Source organism: Pocillopora verrucosa, chromosome 10, assembly GCF_036669915.1.
Source record: "Pocillopora verrucosa isolate sample1 chromosome 10, ASM3666991v2, whole genome shotgun sequence".
NCBI classification, from domain to species: Eukaryota; Metazoa; Cnidaria; class Anthozoa; order Scleractinia; family Pocilloporidae; genus Pocillopora; species Pocillopora verrucosa.
In genome coordinates, this window is record NC_089321.1 from 5,406,078 (window position 1) to 5,427,558 (window position 21,481).

Below are 21,481 nucleotides of genomic sequence, written 5' to 3' on the forward strand. Positions count from 1 at the left end.
CTGGAAATTCATAACAACCCCACTTTAAGGACATCTTTTGGACATTTTTCTCCCATGTCGCTTATCGTTTGAATTGTGATTAAAACTTCTTGGATAAAGTAAAAATTTATTTTGATAAATCTCCTTAAAATAATCCCATGGGGAGTGCTTTTGTTCTTGTTTGTTTTTTTCATATCGTTTGAATTATAATTAAGATTTCTTGGATGAAATAACAATTTATTTTGACAAATCTTCGGAAAATAATCCCATGGGGAATGCTTTTGTTGTCGTTTTTTTGCTTTGTTTTTATTTTACTGACCTCGTGATGCAGTTTTTATCATTGGTCTTTGTTTCCAGTCGCCAATTTGAGGAGGGTCTATTAACCCATTCACTCCCAAGATCTCATTAGTAATGCTCCTCATTATCTGCCATACAATTCTTATAGAGTTGGTTCAGAGAATTTGATATTGGATCAACTAAGAGTCCCTTGATCGATATGTTTGTTTATTCTCATCACTTGTCTTCTTGATATTGTATTGATATTGTAGGGAGAAATTCTGTCTTGGTCACTCATGGGAGTTTAAGGGTTAACTCGTGTTCACACTTTCACGGCTCACTTGATTTTTTTTGTAACCAGAATTTTCAGACCGGGAAGCCGTTACGTTGTGACACTTTCGACTTTTTAAAGGTCGCGTGAAACTACCCCAATAAACTAATCATTGCACTCGAAAGCTTTGTCTGAGTCCCATGTCTAAATATTGTGGGGTGGAACTCCTGCTTAGTTCTAAATATGACAGATTAGGGAGAACAGTTTTTCTATGAAAAGTACCAGGTTATGTCCATTTGGTATCTATAATCCAAAATCGTACACTAGTTTCTAGCATCGGACACTGGTGTCTTATATCAAACACTATTGCCCAAAGCCAGACGCAAGTGTCTAGAATCGGACTTAGTCGACGCATTTCCAAGAATGTAATCAGGGGTTCCTGCCTTGGTAATGAGGACGAAAAATAACTAGTCCTCTCATGGTGCTGCGTTTTTAAATTTATCCTGCGTGGAGTATATGGGCCTAAAATGGATTCAAAGAAGAATCGTACCACTGATGAAAAATATTTTCCGGAAATGTGAGTAATTGCACCAAGCAGCCGACCCACAAACAAAGCTATGAGGGGAGGAACTGATAATAGACGCAGAATTCATATTTTTGTTGCAAACCTGTCCAGTTTGAAGTATTTTATGACAGAATTTCAACATTTGTCTAAAGTTCATCATAACAAACTAATGCGCCAAAAACGTAGCTAAAGTTGTTTCTCAGATCGCAATTTCCTCCAAGAGAACAAGTACGAGCCACGTGTATACAGTCGAAGAACGCTAAAGTAACATGCTCCATAACAAATAACATGCTCCATAACAAAAACGAGTCAAATACTAATTTTGACACAATAGACTACTTAAAAAAGTCTGTTACATTAGCCCTCTGTTTTAACCTTCTATGTCATAATTTGTAACTTGGAGAAAAATGTTTGGACCTGTGAACGGGCACGTTGAATGTCCTTCCTAAAGAAACAATAATAATAGCAACAAGAAGTAAAGTTATGGACAACTAATCATTTAGCTGTCAGTGGAAACTGAAAAAAAATATCTCATCTTCAGACGTCGAGTTCTTTGCTTTACTATCAGGCAACTGCCACCTATGTTTCTTGAGAGATAAATTGTCAAATTCACCAGTAAAGCTGAAGCGTTTTCCAAAAAGTGTTATCTAAAATCCTCGGCTACAATTGGCAGCCTGAAAAGACTATGTTTTTCGAAAAAGTTCAAATCAAATGGTGTTGTAAAACAATGCGTTGATTGAGACTCATATCTGTTGGAACGCTCCGAACGAGTTTCAACTTTCATAACCCAAAGTTTTATGTTCAACGAAGAAATAAGGGAAAAACCTTTCTCTACAAAACACTGGGGCTGACCATTTCAAACGGTGTTCTTCCTCTAGTCGTAACATGGACGAAGAAGGGTAAAGTAACAAACAAAACAATAACAAAGAAAACGACAATCATAACACACCTTTGTTCCACAAAATCGCCTCGATCACAAGTCTTTAACTGTTCGTCAATGTGAAGAGCGCAGGTCTTAATGACGTTTGTCTCAGTTTTTCCTGTCAAAAAAAAAAAAAGAAAAGAAATGAAAAAATTTCATATATCTCATAAGTTTGAAGAAAGAACGGGGGAAAAGAAAACTACCTCACAAAAAAATTTTCTCCCCATTCCCCCCTCAACAATAAAAACTGTCCTTAGTAGGTTAGTAGGTGGTCTCTTAAAGCAGACAATTGGGAAAAATTTGAAGGTGATAAAGGATGTGACAAACTTATGACAGAAAGTTTTCTGGCTCATACACTGAATCATTAGGTTGAATTCTGCAGATAACTTTGGGCTCAGTTTTATGACAAATTTTAGCGTCGGGCTCTCTGGTTCTTACTCTCATAAATCCTGGACAATATTTTCCCTTATCTGTTAGGAAGAGGAGGAGGTGACAGTAACGGAAGGGGCGTTAGAGAAGCGCTCCCAAGGTAACGAAAGGAAACCATGAATATTATTAAAATGATTAATCGATGCCAATGCTCGCCTTACATTAGATCAAATAAAGAAAATTGATAAGCATTCAAGAACTTTCCGTTGCATTAAATGTTCAACCCCCTAGCAAAAGAATCTAAACAGGACACAGGTGATCTTAAACCTCCAAGGGCGCCCAGAAGTGAAATAACAGCTCCCTGTTGGTCAATGTTTTCATCGACTGCTCCGGACAACACTTGCTCTTTCAATTCCAACAAGAAGGATCTAAAAAGGCAAAATAATAAGTAATATTAGTGTCATTTGTGCTGTAAGTATTGAAAGTGTTGTAAAGAATCTTATAACCCGATACTGACTATCCAATGTTAGTATTATCACTAACGTAGAAACAGAGGTTTTAACAACTTTTACCATAAGCGACTGCCAATGATGTAATGAGCAGCGTTGCCCACAAAAGACCGTAAGGCGAAATCACAAATCGGACGACAGAACTCAATTTTCACTACAAGGACACTTAACAATTTGAACTACATCTTTACCTCAACAAGGCATGAGCGCTTGTTATTATTTTCACAATAAAACTTGCAAATGTGGGTAACTCAGGCACAGCATCGGTGACATCTTCCACAACGTGCGTCTCAAATGAGAAAGAAAGGAGAAAATGTGATTGGTCCACAAACCTTACTCCACTCTCTAAACCAATCAATGCAAAGCTAAATCTAATCACGACATGTTCGCCAGAGCAGTTCTATCATACCTGTTGCGCGATGTTTGTCAATACAGCAGACACCAGTGGTTTGAAGAAACAAGCATTAGATCCGCTGCCGCGTTTCCGACCTAGCTCTGTAAGCTGGAGAACTTCAGCCAAGGCGGGACGAAAAGTGAGAAGTGCCTGAAAAGCGAATAAATAAATGAATGAACGAATAAGAAAATCAAATATAGGATAACACACGATTGAAATAAACAAAAAAGGAGCACAAGCAGGTGAAAGGGACGAAGAAACAGGGAAAACTGCAAGCGCACGGACCAAGGAACAACATTGAACCAATTAGAAAACGTATGGCACGGATGGAACACCATGAAGAAAACCGTTATTCCTAACCTGTGGTAGAACATCCACTTCTGAACTGTCACAAGCAGTCAATATTTGAAGTATGTTTGTCAGGACAATCGACACAGGCCCACTTTGAACAGTGACATTTCCTGTTTCTGCAAATAGACAAAGACAACACAAACGTAGATTTTATTCCATGCACTGCGAGGAGCAACAAATAAATACACCTTATCTGCTGGTTTAAATGTCTGCGCCAATCACATCGTTCACCGAATAAGGGAATTATATTTCATTCCATTTATTAATCAGTTAACCATAATCATTTTCAATAGCTTGAGGTTTTACTTTTTCGTTTTTCTAGTATCATGGCCTTGAGGTTTAAAACAAATCTGGCATTATATAAAAATCGTATCGAATGCATGAGGCGCGCGCGAAAGACGGAAACACCTCAAACAAAGAAACGAAAGTGACCATCCGCACAAAAAATGTGTTTCCCTAAAAGGTTCATCACTTAGAATCAAGCCGACAATGTATTTGCTCCACTTTCCGTTCGTATTTTTGTCCTGTGCAACAATGTCCTACCTGTTGGCTACGCTAAACCACAAGTTAAAGAGAATTGTCTTTTCAGTGTGTACTTTTATTAATAAAGTCAGGAAGACTTATCAATATCGTTTTTACCTAAATAATACACAGTGATGGTAAGTTCTGTATTGTTTTGGTAAGACGATGGTTATAAATCTTCCTGGCTTGAGGTACTTCTCCTGAGGTACTTACCATCACTCAAAAGCACGCTCTCAGCAAGTTGATAGAGCAGCTTGGAAAGATGCGGTAAAAACTCCACTGCTTTACAACCTGAGGAAAAAAAATGCCTGCGAAATCACATACATAATAAGGTGTTGTTCTTCCTGTCACTACCGACATACAGCGCCTAAATACCTGCACAAGCACGCAGTTCTCCTCCGGTATCCCATGTTAGTGTCAGGGTTTTAATAAAAACATTTCAAACACCTTGTCCTTAAAATGCACTCCAAAAGAGAAGGGAAGGAAAAGTTGGAACGGAACCTGGTTATACGCAGAATTCATATTTTTGTTGCAAACCTGTCCAGTTTGAAAGTATTTTGTGACAGAATTTCAACATTTGTCTAAAGTCCATCATAACAAACTAATGCGCCAAAAACTTAGCTAAAGTTGTTTCTCAGATCGCAATTTCCTCCAAGAGAACAAGTACGAGCCACGTGTATACAGTCGAAGAACGCTAAAAGACACTTTCCTTTCAAATAACATGAAAGACAACAAATACTAATTTTGACACAATAGACTACTTAAAAAAGTCTGTTACATTAGCCCTCTGTTTTAACCTTCTATGTCATATGAGTTCGTGATAAAAAACTGGTACCTATTTTCAAACTTCATCCAAAACAGTTCATTTCTTACCAAGTGTTTTATTAATAAAATTCAGTGACTGTCCATTTTTCAATGTTCAATTGTAGCAGGAAATCGTGCACAAAGAATCAATATAAGGAGGCGAATGTCCCGTTTTCTGACTTTCTTAATTGCGCTACAAATGTATTTAGTGAAACTAACAAATTCACTCACCGATTTTTGCTACCGATGTTGTAAAAACTGCCGCCTGGTTATAGAATTTTTCCTCGGCCATTCGAAGCATAAATATCTCGCTCAGGCATATCAAAATAGTCTAAGGAAAAACAAACAGTAGATCCTTAATACTACATCACAAGAGCCTCAGCTTCGAAACGGACTGGTCACACTCATAGATAAGCGAATTCTCATAATGCGATTGGCTATTCCAGAAAATAGAAAAAACTAAATCAGTCAATAAGAATTTTACCCTTTGAACGTCGCTCGCGTATCGAGGGCGGCACGGATCTGTATGGCCCTGCTCACGCTCTCACGTGCGGCCTTCATACGAGGGTTTTTATCGAAATTTTTTTTTACTGAAAGCGCGCACACGGGGCCGTATAGATCATATGATAAATCGGTTTATCGCGTGAGACAACGTCAGGTGGTGAAGTTTCCAGTCTAGTGCTAGTATCAATACATACCTCTACTAAGTGAATTACCAAACAACAAAATTTTTCCTCCTCGTGAACACGTTTGGCACCAGTAGCTACTTTCATCGATTCATCAGAAACTTTCCTAAAATTTAATTCACACTGTTATATACATTTCCATTTTGTTCATGAGACTCATAATTTTGCTAATTACCACAACAACTAACTGAAAAGATAGCTACAGACTTCTCCCTTCCTCGGAAAAAAAAAAGGTCCTCACAAGTCATTGCAAATTGAGAACCCGTTGTAAAAAAAATAAGAAAAGCAAACGCTTTCCTTGTAACATAGAGACTTAAGGGCGTATGCAAAAAAAAATATTTCTGTTAATATCTATTTAATAAATCAACCACATTTTTCCACTTTCTTTAACCTTAATTATCATAGAAATGACGTTGACAATTTTAGAAACTAGAGTAAAACCACGAGGAACAACAATTTTTCCTGATTGCTAAGCGCTGTGTTACATATGTCATTTTTATCCTCTAAAACCTTTTATATAATAAGCTCAGTTATGCACGAAGTCTTTTTTTTTTTCATTAAAACTAATTTTTAATTCTTTATTATATAAAACAAACAGATTCAAAGTTGTGTCATCAGTGACACACTCGGCTGCGCCTCGTGTGCCACTTTTTTGTTCTTACCACATTTTGACGTCATTTGTGATCTATTACCGAACAGACGCACGGCAACTTGGAATCTATTTGTTAAATTGACGATGGCCCTCGACCAATGCGCGTACGAGAATTTCTACAGTTTTTGTAAAAACATAGACACCATGCACGTTCGTTATTGCAGCGTTTACGTATCTACATCATGTAGGATAACCAAAACATACTCCAGGGGAAACCGCTGACCTGTCCTGCTCAATTACTGGCAGTAATACTCTGTCACCCCAGACAAGCACGTTTTCCATGGCTGTCAAAGCTCCTTCATGATCATCATTCTTTTCCTTCAAACACAACGAAGACAGTTCGTAAATCTTCAAACTTGATACTCAGAAAGAAGCTAGGAACACATCAATGCACGGATGGCATGCAAGAAGGTAAATATTGCCCAATGTACGAACGGAGAAAACGCGTGTGGGGCGAGTTTGTTTCAAATAGTTCTCGAAGAAGTTTCAATCACCTGTCATAGGCCCGACTTAGAATATCTCGATATCGATAACAGGGAAGTGGGAACTGGTCAAGCAAACTTTCCTTTGTCTTTCAAGAACGCCTCCTTAAATTACTACGGTCAATTAACTATGTTTGGAATACCAATAACATTATTATTGTAATCATCATTATTACTATTATTATTCTTGTTATTATTATTATTATTATTATTATTATTATTATTATTATTATTAGCCTTATTATTATAAGTATTACTATCACCATTACAATAATCCTCTCTTTTACAGAGAACTGATTTTTGTATTTACCATGTGGTGTAAGTGGATTTCTGACAGACAGTATGCCTGGAAAGCCTTCTGAAAGAATTCTACGTCACTTTCGGACAAAGGGACTGGTACTGAGTCAGTTGATGTAAGATGAGATTCAATGATCGCCTACGGAAGTAATAGGGCAGAGTAATAAACATCACGCTAAACTAAAGGGCGTTATCCAAATACATCACATTCTCTCGCAAGTTTAAAAGGAAATGTAGAGCATTTAGAGAAGAGAATTACCAATCCAAGGAAATGAAAATTGACGAAAGATTTACTTCACGGTATTCCTTAACCCTTCAACTCCCAGAAGTGATTGAAATCTGACTACTCCTGTTAATATCCGTACATTATCCAGCAAACAAGTAATAAGAATACTCATGCTGATCAAGTAGATGTTTTTTTCATGATAAAACCCCAAATTCTTGTAACTAATTTATTAGGAAATGTGTAGCAGCCAAAGAAGAGAACGATCAAATCTTGGAGTTAAAGGGTTAACTTACGCTTCTACAACATTTCCCTACACTCCTTGCGCTTCGATTACTTTATCCTTCTTCCCCCTTCCCACGCTTTGGAATCAGACAAGTCTGTGCGAGGCGATCGTTCAACAAACGGGGCATGATAGTGGTGCTGGGCGAAAACCCTTCGCTACAATCCCGCTATCAATAAACACCCAAAAGAGGCTTGCTGAAAAAAAGGGTTAGGTTGCAATTCATTGCTCATGGTAGCAATCACACATTTACCATAATCAGCCTTAAATTATCAGCTATCTTTCGTAATTTGTCGTGGTGCTCCTGCACTGCTGTGCGGCACGTGGGCTCACCCTGAAAAAGGATGAAGAAGTATCAGGCGGACGAAATGTCCTGCAAGTTAAGGTCAAGAACATCTGAAAGACAGTCCAAAAAATGGAATTGTGAGATACGACAGTGTTTCCGCGCACGGCTCAATTTGTTGTAAGCAGGTAGAGGACTGGGTACAAATGCCAAAAAAAAAGGCTGGTTTGGAAAGAGAGCCCTACTAGTATCCACAAAAGAGAGCTTCAGCTCCTAATTCTGATTGCGAAATAACGCGATCGAAATAAAGAAATTTAACGCTGACCCTTTAAAAAATGTTCAAACCAGAGAGCTTGAGATAACTTTTAGTATGGATTGCATGTGGGCCAGTGGACACTCACACGGAGCTCCGCTGGATTGAGAATTGAGTTTCGATTTATGAAACGGTTTTCGATTTAGTGTCATAAAACCAAAACCAAACTTATCACAACGGCTGATCAGAGGAAAGTAAAATACTCTTAGGAACCAATGAGAACTTCAACTAAAATCAACCAAATTGCCTAAATTGCGGGAAAACGCGGGTGACCAAGTCGTGATTTTTTTTAGCTTTGCACCTGATTCGTTGAGCGAGTGGAGCGAGTTGACCAATCACAGAGAGAAGCAACGTAAAACACTCCATTGAAAATGGCTCTAATGTTCAAAATTAGAAAAAGGCATTGCTCGAACAGTCTGTCTTTGCACACGCCCGGGAGTAAACAAATTCAGCCGCGCTTATCGGCCAGTGCGTGCACTAAGAAAACGTGATGTCAACTAGTTTACCATCATCCAAGAAAGAAAATCCAATGCCAACATGTGTTTGTTCTCTGGAGGCAGCTGGAAGGTAACAGATTTCTTTCTGTGTCGTGTCTTTTCTCCCTAACAAGACAAAGTGTGAATTTGTTTTTGTTATCCAAGGCGCAGGTTTTGTAGCGGCCCTATGGAGTTGAACCATTACGATTCAAAGCTTTAAATCTGTTTGTTAAGTCAGTTTATCGTTTGCGTAAACAATTCAAAAAAGAAATGTTTTCTATGATATAAACTGTTTTTGGGTTTACGTGTACAGATTTCATTGAATTTGCTAACCACTTCGAATTGGAAACAAAAGCAGTTGACGACACAATTCAATACCATTTTGATATCTTTTCTTTGTCCAGTCATTCTAGAAGCTATCAAGTCATTAATAAGCTCCAGTACATCAGTGGTTCTGTCCCAGGAACACAGGCAGTTCAACAGTGGACCGTACTCTGAACTAAGTGAGCTGGCAGGCAAGCTGGATAGAGATGAAAGACACTTGGCGCTGGGAAAAAAGAGGGAAATAACGATAAAAAGGAAATAAATACCGGGTCGTGCTGGCCTAAGGGATGGACTACCAGAGAAGTTATGGGGGGAGGGGGTGGGGTTTTCAAGACATGCATAAATTTTTTTTTTTTTTTTATAATGGTCTAGCATTATGTGCGCTGGACTGAGAATCGAAACGTCCGAGTTCAAACCCTGGATAAAGCTGTGTGTTGTGTTCTTGGGCAGGACGCTTTCCCCTTCAAATGACTCTTCCACCTTTGAGTACATTTTTTTGTTTGTAAATATCTGTCAGAGACAATAGACGAAAGCGTTTGAGGTGGAGGTCAGGGGGATTCCTGACAAGGACTAACATTCCACACAAGAGAGGAGTAATATTTCAGTTGCTTCAAGCCAAAGAAACCGGCCGGAATAAAGCTCCGGTTGCTACGCGAGTTAAAGCCGTAGAAAGACTAACGTACATGTACCTACCTAAAGGCGGGCAGTGATGAGGACGGAAGAAATCCAGCAATTAATAAACAAGCTGCCTGAATGCGGGTTTGCTGTTAAGAAAAGCATGCATTTTGTTACATTACACTTTGATTTTTTTTTTCAATTTTCGTTGGTAGGCTGACAACTTACAGTTCAAACCAAAGTCAAACCTTTGGCAACGTTTTTACCGGCAAAATGAGTTTATTTAGAGATATCATACCAAAAGAAACTTCAAAGTCGTGGGTACCAAATATTTATATTGCTCACTACAAATTCCGGTCTAGATTCAGAGGGAAACGTATACATTTTTAAACAGAAGGGGAAAATAAAAATTTGTGGAGTCATTTTGTCGTGTGATGAGTGAGTAATACATACCTTAAATACTCCAAACAGAGTGGGAAGAGCGTTTGTGAACTTTTCGACCAACTTTGACCTTGTTGCGTCGTTGGCGCTCTAGAAAGTGGAATTTGAATAACGTATCATCACTCAGAAAATGTTGACACCCACCCGAACGAGTTTTCCTTTTTGCCCCCCCCCCCCTTCCAGCCTCCATCACTCTAAAAGTGAATAACTGACTTGCCCCCGAAGAGAAGAGTTTGACATTTCAACCCCCACTCCAAACAATAAAGGCTTCTCATAATGGGGTGCAGAATTGAAGTTATCCCTGTGGTTTCTCGGTCTTCGAGCCTCTTACAACTACGTTGATTTCTTCGCTTTCCTGATCAATTCACTGAATTAAATACCTGAAAATCAGGTTTCAATGAAGAATACCTTGTCCAATTTGTCCTTGATACCTCCCCAACAGATGGCTATTGTCTCAGCCAGGCCCGCTAGTGTGTTAACATCATATGTCCCAAGTTTCTCCAAGCACTCAGAATTCTCTTTGTCCTCAGCTTACCAGAAAATGACATTTACAATGGGAAAAAAAAATTAATAAAATGACCAAGGTTCTACTCTCTCAACAATATCTTCAGATTCAGATTTGCATCACTTACCTTGGCTAACAGGTTCCAAGGACAGACTTTCATCATGTTCATTTTTTGCACACTTCACCAGGCAGTTACCCAGAAATGCTATGAACTTGCCTAAAAGAGAAACACTGAATATGAAATTCCATCAAACAAACATATGCATGTTCATTAAATAGTAGTGGAGAATTTGATGTTGGACATAACATTCACGGCGAGGGTAGAGCCTAAAATTGCTGATAGCCTAATGACAGGAAAATAGAATTTATCCATTCGCCATTATTTGTTGTAAAAGTTTATATAAATTAGAAGGCCGCTTCAACCCTTTCATGATCAATCAACTTTAAACACTAATACATCATAATGAATATATCCTCGTTAGAGCATTTAACCCGCTGTTACAATGAGTTTTGAGTTTCTCATTTTCAATAATTTTCCCAAGTTATTTGCTCTTGGTCCACTTAACAATAAAACTGCCAGTTTTAGTCAAATTCCTTGGACCGGAACATCTGCTTCAAAGGTGTCTTCAAAAGAACTTTGGCTTAAAATACCATAGCAGATACTAACCTGTTGCCGATATGGTTGTGTGTAGGTGAACATATTGATAAAATTTCCTGGCTGCAAGAGGATTGGATTGCCACAAAGCTGAACACCGAGTGGCCTACAAGTAAAGATACAAATAAATGCATAAGCCGTATTTGTAAAGGGGGTGAGGCGAGGCGAGGTGAGGGAGGGGGGAGGGGGCCTACAGACCAGATCGCACAATGATAAAAAACAAGCAAATGACACAGAAAAACATGTTTAGTGACTTTCAGAAATAAGGCTTCTGTTTGAAGTAACTGGCATAAAGAAGGTTTACAATGTTTAGGATTTTAATTAATTTTGAGGCCTATACAATATCTAGCTACCCAACACCATGCTTTTAGAATTCATTTGTGCCACCACCAGAAATTTAATAAAACAGCATAGGGATAGCATATAACACCCACAAAACTAAACAAACCATTACAGAAGCAGTAGAACAATGCAGATTGGAAGATTGTTACGATTGTTAAGTTTGTGTAAAGAAAGTTTTCGTGCTTTGCGAATAGCTCTTACCGCTGTGCATTGTGGTTTGGTGTTAGGGTGATTCCCTTGAAAAAAGGCGTGCCACAGCTATGCACGTCTTCTATTACAACAAACGGGTAAAATACAAGAGAATTACCCTACCTGTCCCAATGCAATAAAAATGAGCGTTTTTTTGATAGATCGCACTTAATATCAGTTTAACGGTATAATAACCCACTTAGGATGTTGGGAAATACGAGAAAAGTTTATAAATCACTCGTCTCCGGCTCGTGGCTTTCAAACCTTTCTCGTGTTCTCCCAACATCCGCGCGGTTTATTACGCCGGTAAACCAACAGAAAGTGTGGTTTATTGCTTATAAGTATACTCAAGAGAAAACAAAAGTTTCCCTCTGTACCTCATTTAACTCACCTGTACATCAACACTCTTGTTAGTAGGATGAAATGAATTGACAAGCAGTTTGACAAGTCTCCTTATCACTGCCGCAGACTGTTCCACCTCCAACTGAGCAAGCAACTGTTCTAGTGGCACTATATTCCAGAACTGAAAAGAAACAAAAAGAAAGAATCTTTTATTAGCTACATTGTCCGACAGAGTCGTAGCAGATCTGGCAGCCTAAACATCTGCACTATGGAAATAAATATTTTTTTTTATCCGGAGGGTGCAATTCATCAACGAGTATGAAGGTGGCCACACGATGACGGATCGTGCCTGTCGCATCGAATGGCGACGACTTGCGCTTCAGACAATACGCTTTCAGAATGGGAAGACGTGTTCATCTATGTTTGTTGTGTTAACTCTTGGTGTTCTTCAGCATGTGATGTTTTTGTTAGCGATCTCAGAACGTCAAGTATATTGCTTCATGTAACGATAAATGCATGTATTTATTTCTTCCGCGTGTGACGCTTATGCTGAGTTTCCTGAGCCATAAAATTGAAGTGAAAGAAGGCTTGTTAGCTTCGCTGCATTTATAAACTAAACACACTTTTTGTTTACAAGCTACATCCAGAGTCTTAATTCTGTCTTGGCGTCACCACCTAACTTCTGACAGGCGGTCTGGCTCCAAAATACACAACCAGACTCAGTTTGCGTGCATTTTAAAAGAGTATTACATGTATGTGCATGCTTAAAAGCAGACCTGCCAACATTCACACACTGCTTCAACTAACCTTTATTGCCTTGAGGCCTTTGACTAACAGCAAAACATCAAGAAAAACCACCCGCACTCTCTCCGTCTGATCATGTACCAGGTCTTGCAAATTGCTCAGCAACGGCTTCAATAGAGGGTGACTGAGACGATTGTCCAGCAAGAATTTTAAGCCCTAAGAAAATTGGACGTGGATTCTTATGTATCACAAAACGACAAATAGTGATACATATGTGAAGACTTTAGAAAAACTACAGATATTCTCGAAAGTAGTTCCAGCTTACGACACCCCTTTGAAGTAGTTAGACACTCAGAAATTACTTTTAAACCTTGGTAAACTAGTTCATGAACAGGAATTGCTGCGAAAGCGTCTATTAAACGCGTACAACTTAGAGTGAATTTTTCAACAAAGAGTTTGCATTTGCCCATTTTCTAAATCGGTTAAGCACTTTCGAAAAACCGTAAACCACCCAAAACCAAATTTCATTTCTAATTTGATTACATTTTTTGGCTTTTCTTAAACGTAAACCCCCTAATGAACCTGCCTGCGACCTGAGTTATAGCCTTTCAACAAGCTCTTATCGGCGCTACGACGCGAGCAGCGAAGCCCACGCGTTTTGAGCCAGACCCCTCACACTATTGATGCACTCTCTGGCTCCAATCGTGTGGGTTTCGCAGGTCATGCTGTAACATTGAAGAGAGCCTGGAACATGCGTACAGCCTGACGCACTTTTCAATTATTTTTTCCAACTTGTCTGTTGACAAAAATGTGAACGTCAATGTCTTTGTCTCTTACCTGAAAAACTGCTACCCTTACAGCACTAGAGGACGTGTCAAAAGCCAATTCTGTTACCTGCCAGCAAACGAATGATGACTGTGTATCACAATATTCAAATACTTTAACACTCTATATGTCCTGTGGTGGTCTAAGTGAGAACCGATAATTAACAATAATCCATACACCGTGTTTAATGTATTCTCTCAAACACCGGCCCCGATTACAAGCCAACATGATACACGTATTTTGATTGCTTCTTACTTATGATCTAATGGAAGACAGACACATAGATGACTTCCCCATAAACAACTTTTTTTTTCATATAAAACAGAGAGATTCCATGTTGCCGCGGGTCTGAACAGTAATAGATCGCAGAATACGTAAACATGTGCCAAGTAAATCAGTGACACGTTCGGCTGCGCCTCGTGCGCCACTTCTTTGTTCTTACCACATTTTAACATCATCTGTGTTCTATTACAGAACAGAATCACGGTAACATGATTTCCATTTGTTAAATGGATCACAAGGATATTTAACTGAGGCCCTGAGTTTCATCGGGGTTTCAGCGTTTAATTTTTCTGACACTAACAAGCAGCAAGATCCTACCAGTTTTGTTAGAAACATCTTGATGATATGAGCCGGAATAAGCTCCCAGAATACCCCGGTGATGCGACAGACACCATGAATGGCGGTGGCTCTCACTGTAGGATGTGCATCTCCAAGCAAGTCCTGTTCAGAAGAAAGATTTTTTGTAATCATAATTGCACTCAGCTTGCAACATATTGTATTGCTAAACGAAGAGATGGGTGCTTCACACGTTGTTCCACTAAAAATTGGTCTAAATACACTATACCTTCAGAATATCAAACTGCTTCTGTAGAAGTTCATCAATCTCTTCATTCCCAGCATCTGGATTTTGCAACGGAAATATATCTGTCAACAGAGCTGCTGCATTGGCTCTGACCATAGGATTTGCCACCTGGATGGAGAAAAATGAAATATCCTAAAACAAAATTGTTTTGGTCTTTACGTAGAAGCAAGTATGAATTTCGTTGACAGCAGAGGCTTGGAAACTAAATACCGTAGAGCTTTACAAGTTAATGCAAAATGAGCCTGATTGAGTACTTATCTGAAATGAATGGAAGTCCTTTTTACTGCAGGGAAAGCTACAGGAATAGGTAGTTTTCTTACAAAAAAATTTTTTTTCATGATACTATGTAAGTATTCAAGGGTCATCTTTGCATTAATTACAGAGCTCGATTAAATGTTTAAAAACTGTTGTTATAATGGTGTATATACATACTTTAAATGCCCTCCATATAATTGGCTGGTACAACCTTAGAAGAGCTTCATCAACCCCTCTTTGCTTCTTTTGCTGATGAATGTATTCTAAAACCTAAACACAAACAACAGGAGAGAGTAAACTTAGGTAAATCATCTGACTCCAATATGTCACATATTGAAAAGGACTCAAAGTATACTTCTAATAGAAAATTCTATACATCAAGTTGATTTTGGGTTGTTGTCTTTTTTCCCTACACAATGACAGTAATTAAAAATCCAGTCTAAAGATGATTTGAAGTATGTGGTTGCCACTGTGAATAATATGACTTGTGTGTAATATGTAGTACACTTATTCATCTGAATTATCTTATTTGTAAAACAGCACCAGGTTACCTTTCGTAGTCTTGATGCCATTGACTTAGTACCAGTGCGCTGTGCATGAACAGCAGCAAACATCAGGTCTTGAATACAGTTTTCTTCTAAAACCTGACGATAATAAGAAAGAATGCACTTGGTTATAAAATCACTGCTACTGCATCTTGTTTTTTCCATCCATGATATGAAATGGTGGGCTTCATGTAGGCCAATAGAGTATTCAGACAGATTCCCCAGCTTGTTTCACACCACTGTTTCGTGGCTGACTTCTGAGAGGAGTTGCATGTTATGTAAAACCAAATGCAGTCAAAGCCAAAGAGGAGAATATTATACTAAAGAAAATAAAAGGTTTGACTTGAAAAAAACAATTAATCAAGTAGCAGGATCATGCAGCAAAGGTATTCCTGCAAATAAATGTTGTCAGAGGTACATGTACAGTATAAGCACTGTTTTTTTCTCTCTCTTTGCAACCTTACTGCATAACAAAACCATCACCAGGGTCAAGGAAACAGCCATTTGTTAATCAGGCAGGCATCAGAAAGCAAAATTACAACAATAATTACTTTTGTTAAAGTTGTCAAAATTTTAGCTACATGTACAGTTGTATGCTTTAAGTTGAGTTCACTGTGAACACCAACAACAATCCTTTTCAGAATAAACTTCAGCCACCTGATCATTGTGACACAACACAACCCAAAACAATTATCATTGTATATTGTAAGAAGTTACACATTTCAAATAAAACAAAGTTAACAAATTGTGCACCTTTAAGTAAGCTCCAGAAGCAACTCTCCAGGCACGAAAATAAACTTCACCATACAAACTCAGGACATTCCTGGGAAAGGATATAACACACAGTGTAAGCATAAGGAATTACATGATCACATTCTGTTGAGTGATACAAACTCACTGTTCACAATCATTTTAAAACATTACCCTCAAAATGAGACAATTGTCTTATGAGTTGACCTTAAATACACCCTAGCATTAGCATTCATATTCTCTACACTGTTCTCTTGACATTTTCCATGGCAAATGACAAGGAGAATTTGTTTTACAATCAGGAGCTTCATAAATTGGTTTACAATCATTTCATTTATTCTCCTGACCTTTACAAAAAGTATATTTGATTTAAGGGTGATACTGTAAGGAGATTTTAGAGAAGCCAGTTACTCTTAAGGGTCAAGGGATAACAGAATAAGGAATATCAAATGTTATCCTAGCTCATGATGGTATACATATCAAAAATTGTAGAAAAAGAAAAAAAAAACCTTGGGATGAGGAATGTTATAAAATTCAATATCGGCAAATTCTCTCACACTGAGTTTTCCTAATTCTTAAGACATGTGGCAATAAAGGTGTTGAAAGTTAATGTTCTGTTCATTAGTAACAGAGACTGTGCTAACAATTCCTTTCATCATTAACCTGAGACAAAAGGAAAAACAAAAAAATCACCCAACCTATATAATACTTTTAAATAAATTATCACAATAATAGGTTTGTATGAGGAATTTCACTTACATAGTACAGTAGGGAATCTGGTTTTTTATCGTTTTATGGAACTCCTTGGCCAGTCCAGGATTCAATCCAAATGAATAGCTTAAGAAACGACGTCCCTTTAGAGAGATGAGCAAAAAGCCTGGTTTGTTCAATGGATTCCTATAATTCTAAGAGTTAGTGGCACATTTTTTAAAAAAACACAAGCACAGCTGGTAGTTCAAATAAAAGCTGCAACCCAGAAGTTGCATCATAAGAGAAGTTTTTCTCCTTTTTTATTCACTCAATTGAAGTATTTATTTCAACATTTTTGGGGCTATGTTAAATAACTCTAATTTCTTTTTTGTTTACCTAAGATATCATGGGCTGTCAAGATTAGTTCATATACATGAGTAAGATTAAGAAAGCAGCAGTAGGGAATCCAAGAACAGGTTGAAAGGAATGTGCTTCATTCGAAAAGTGTGTTTTCTGCCTCTATGCAAGGACTTGAAAATATCGCATCTTGAGCGGGATAACACCTTACAGAATTGTGAGATCAACATTGTACGTATTCTAGAGAGCTTTTTTGTCGCTTCTGTTTTTGTTATAACCAATATAGGCTATCCATGTATTTTTTACTTTCAGTTGACTAGCTAGAGCATGTGCAAGAGAAAACTTGCTGAATAAACTAGTTCAAAAAATTGGTAGACCCCGATGACTTTATTTTCCTGGTGAATCTTCAAAACCAGTAGTACCCAAACCCGTGGTGTGAAACACTATGGATAAATTGCTACCCAGGAGATATTTGTTTACCCGTTATACCCTAACATCAGTATACTTTAGATATATGAAAATTTCACATATTTGCACTGCGGTGGAGAGATGAAATTAGGAGATCCTCACGGCTAAGAACACTACTGAAACGAGTAGTTGTAAATAGTTGCACTGGTATCGCAGAGGTCATGGGTTCAAATCCCGTATGGGCCTGAATTTTTTTCAGGTCCTATTTACAACTACTCGTTTCAGTAATGTTCTTAGCTGTGAGGATCTCCTAATTTCATCAGTATACTTATTCTCCATACTGTTCTCTAAATATTTCCTGAGGTTCTGATATGAGAATTTGTTAAACAATCAAGAGCTTCTTGAATTGGTGATCATTTCCTTTATTCTTGTGACCTTACTGTTTGATTTAGGGTTGATATTGTAAGGAGAAATTAGAAGCTGGTCACTCTTTGGGGTCAAAGGGTTAAGGAAAGGTACCTCACTATCTACCAGATAGAGATTTATCTAGTGAACAGCGTTATCCACCCTCTTAACAACCAAGGCTAGAAATTTGCTTGGTTAGATTATACAGATGCATTAGTATCCAATAGTCTAGTTCAATACTAATGTAAATACATCTCTATAGTACTGTTTCTATCAATTCCACCAACCTCCTCCAACTTGAGGTACGTTGGGTGTATCATACATTGATGTAGTAGTTGCTTTAATGATTCAGAAGAGTCATCATCAAAGTCCATCAGAAGAAGACACTGGCGTAAACCCCACACACGTTTAACATCAGAAACCTACAAGCAGTCATTATAATTGTAAGTTATGTATTATCAGTGATCATTACACTAAATTTCTGATACTGAGAGTTATAGGTAAATGCCACCATAATCAGGGCGTGAAATTGCGCCTAATACAGGCACCAATGTGACTAAATTTTTCACTTTGGCGACCAAATCCTGAAAGTTAGTCGCCAAATTGGCGACTACAACGTTTCATCATAACCTTACCAAGAGATATAGTGAATTAAATAAATTTGCAAAGATAAATCTGCGGCAAACTTCCTCGTTAAGTTTGTTTCCAAAACGTAGCACATGCATCTCGATCGATAACTAGACACCATCTTGGATTTAGATGAGCCTGAAAGTTGTATATCATCCATCCTAGTGTCCACTTTGTAGCACGTTAAAGATCTTTTCCCTAACTTAATTTTAGAGGGTCTATCTAGAACGCTGACAGCGTAAAATAAGATTTTGTTTGTCTTTGAAAATGGCGACCAACTTTTTTTGAATTGGCTACCACTTTGAAGAATTTAGGTGCCAAGTGGCTATCAGAAAAAGTTAATTTCACGCCCTGATAATGCACAATATAGGGAAGGATTACAAATCAAAATGTATTGGACCAGAGATACTAAAGGAGATCAAATCCTTCCCAGGAGAGCTTGTCAAGCAGCACGTCTTTTCAAAAATTGAACCATTACACCCTTGCATGTAGGTTGCTTAAATTTATTAGAAAACAATAAAATTACTGTTTCAAACTTAGTTCTGTATCCACAACTTTAAATAGTTTCAAATATTCATTTTTATGCATTGTGTATAATTGGTACATGGAATAATTTGCCAAGAGAAGTTGCAGAGGCTGACAATTTGAACATTTTTAAGAGTAGACTCAGATATTATCTTATGAATGTTTTGCGCAAACATTAAGTTACTTGAGGGTGTGACATTTTTATATCACAAAACAGATATATATATTTTATGTTTGAATTATTTTCAGGAGGAAATAAACTAGAAAGGGATAACTAATTTTATCTCCTTTTCCCTTTTCATTTGAATTGTGAATAAACAATTTTTCTTCATATTGTTGTTATTGCTTACCAATCCTCGGCCAAGGCTCCTTATTATCAGGTATGGGAAAGTTTGAGTGATCAATTCCTCCTTTCCTTCCAGTTCATTGAGAAACCTATGATGGATTTACAAAAAAATGTTTCATTGATCCCATGTCATAAATAAAATATTCTGAGATTTATGAAAATAACAACATTAAGACAAAGATCAGTTTTAAATCATTCTGTGAATTGTACAATCCATGTTAAGTTGCATAACAGACTCACCAAAGTTCACACAGCTGGGCAATATCATTCTGCAAGGATTCAGATCCTTCAGGCAGGGACATTAAAAGACCTAACGATAATACATGTGAAAAACAAAACATTAGGCCTATACACTGAACTTTTTGAATCTTTAACATCAAATTTTGCTCTATTCGTACTGTTTAAATGGAGTTTATTTCTATCAACCAAGTTGATAATGTAAATTGGCCACCATAAAGAGTTTCTAAAGCTAATGTTTCAAGTGCTAGCTCCTTGTCTTTGGCTCTGACAAAGGGTTAACACTCAAAACATCAGCTTTAGAGAAGATGGTGAATAGAATAATTATGTCACAAACCATGAAGAATGGCAGCTGTTTCCAACAAAGCTGAAGGGACATGTGTGGACTTCTCTGGCATCACAACAAGAGCACAGAGGCCCACTGTTGTGACCCCTTCCAGGTAGGACAGAAGAGCAGGCCACTCCTTAGAGGAAAATTATGTAAACACATTAATCGTCAAATCTCATGTTCTAACAGAACTTTACTCAGAAATCCTAGGTGCAGTAACAGTGCCCCAGTGATGTATTGCGGTGAACTGCAGATACCTAAAGTTTGAGTTAAGGCCCAGTCATTCAGAAAGCAGATAACCCTATGAAATGGATAAATTGCAATGTAGCAGATACACAGTAAGTGTTGATGAAATGTACTGTGCTATCCAGCAGAGAAAGGTTTATCTAGTTATTAATATTAAAATTACCAGAGTCTCTATCCATCTTAGAGTATAAATGAGCCTGAATGAATTGATAGGTAAACCTGAAAAAATGCTGGAGATGTCCAATGTCTGCCTAGCATCCTGCTTTATGCTATTTATGTTATTCAAACTTCTGTAAACGTATTGTTACTACCTGAAATAAAGACCGTGGTCTCTCATTGATTCCTTGCACTTTTCTTAACATTATTTTCGAATTTAATAGAAATGATTACTGGAGTTACCGAAGGTCCTTCGTCTTCAGAGTCATCATTTTCCCGAGAGCCAACAGGATTTGTCAACAAAAGTCTGCGTGTCATGTCACGGAGACCGGACCACAATCTTTCGTGATCTTTTTTTGGCAAAGTCTGCAAAGCCTCTTCAATGTTAAATGAATCATTCTTTGAGTTCTGTTGCATTTATTGAAGAAAAAAAATGTATTGATAAATAAAAGCAAAATAGTGGTTACATCTAATAATTGTACCACAAAAGCAAACATGGCCCTCATTCCTGTTATTCATCCCGTGGATGACATAATAAAATGTACGCTAGACCACACCATGCATGCTCGATACCTTAATGACAACTGAATGCAGGTATATACTTGCCACCTACAAATATGCGGCGCGTGAGTACAAGTGAAATCAATGATTGAGTTCGAATCTTTGATCTTGATGCTTGCTACATACACTCAATTTCCAAAATTTTAGACTAAATACTAAAATAAACGAAAGATAAACTTTTGGTGACACTTTCATGTACGAAGGAAAAGAACAAAGAAAATATCGCGACAAGTTTGCGATCGCTCTGCAAAATAAAAACAAGTAAGTTACTAAAGTAGGTCACTTACGTGCTGTTCTATAAAACGAAGGAAAGCTTGCGGAGAATCGTTTCCAACAGAGTTCAAAAACTGTTCTCTATGATTCATCATACAACGAACGCTATCTGAGAACAAAACAACCTACTGTTGGAAAAACAACTTCTAGCTAATAATAATGTGGTAGAATTTTCAGTAATCGCGCGCTTTTTTCTATATTTCCCGATCTAAGAACACGTGACACTGAAGTCTTGATCCAGTCTTCCGCGAACGAGACGCCAAACGAG

General features: G+C 37.8%; 1 protein-coding gene across 1 annotated transcript; it reads right to left on the reverse strand.

Moving 5' to 3' along the window:
- Positions 1 to 574: 574 nt before the first annotated feature.
- LOC131773380 (condensin-2 complex subunit G2) lies at positions 575 to 21,383 on the reverse strand. The gene is made up of 34 exons (XM_059089362.2): positions 21,228 to 21,383; positions 20,623 to 20,787; positions 19,987 to 20,113; positions 19,653 to 19,722; positions 19,417 to 19,501; positions 18,202 to 18,336; positions 16,814 to 16,908; positions 16,058 to 16,127; positions 15,311 to 15,403; positions 14,937 to 15,029; positions 14,487 to 14,612; positions 14,240 to 14,362; positions 13,652 to 13,708; positions 12,878 to 13,030; positions 12,120 to 12,251; positions 11,210 to 11,303; positions 10,670 to 10,759; positions 10,446 to 10,567; positions 10,050 to 10,127; positions 9,675 to 9,745; positions 9,036 to 9,204; positions 8,688 to 8,783; positions 7,839 to 7,919; positions 7,093 to 7,218; positions 6,524 to 6,618; positions 5,661 to 5,754; positions 5,194 to 5,293; positions 4,372 to 4,449; positions 3,646 to 3,752; positions 3,301 to 3,435; positions 3,083 to 3,180; positions 2,710 to 2,810; positions 2,041 to 2,131; positions 575 to 1,536 (listed from the first exon to the last, which is right to left on the reverse strand). The coding sequence occupies exons 1-34, from the start codon at positions 21,306 to 21,308 to the stop codon at positions 1,470 to 1,472; spliced, it is 3,498 nt and encodes a 1,165-aa protein (XP_058945345.2). The 5' UTR covers positions 21,309 to 21,383; the 3' UTR covers positions 575 to 1,469.
- Between the last annotated feature and the right edge of the window lie 98 nt (positions 21,384 to 21,481).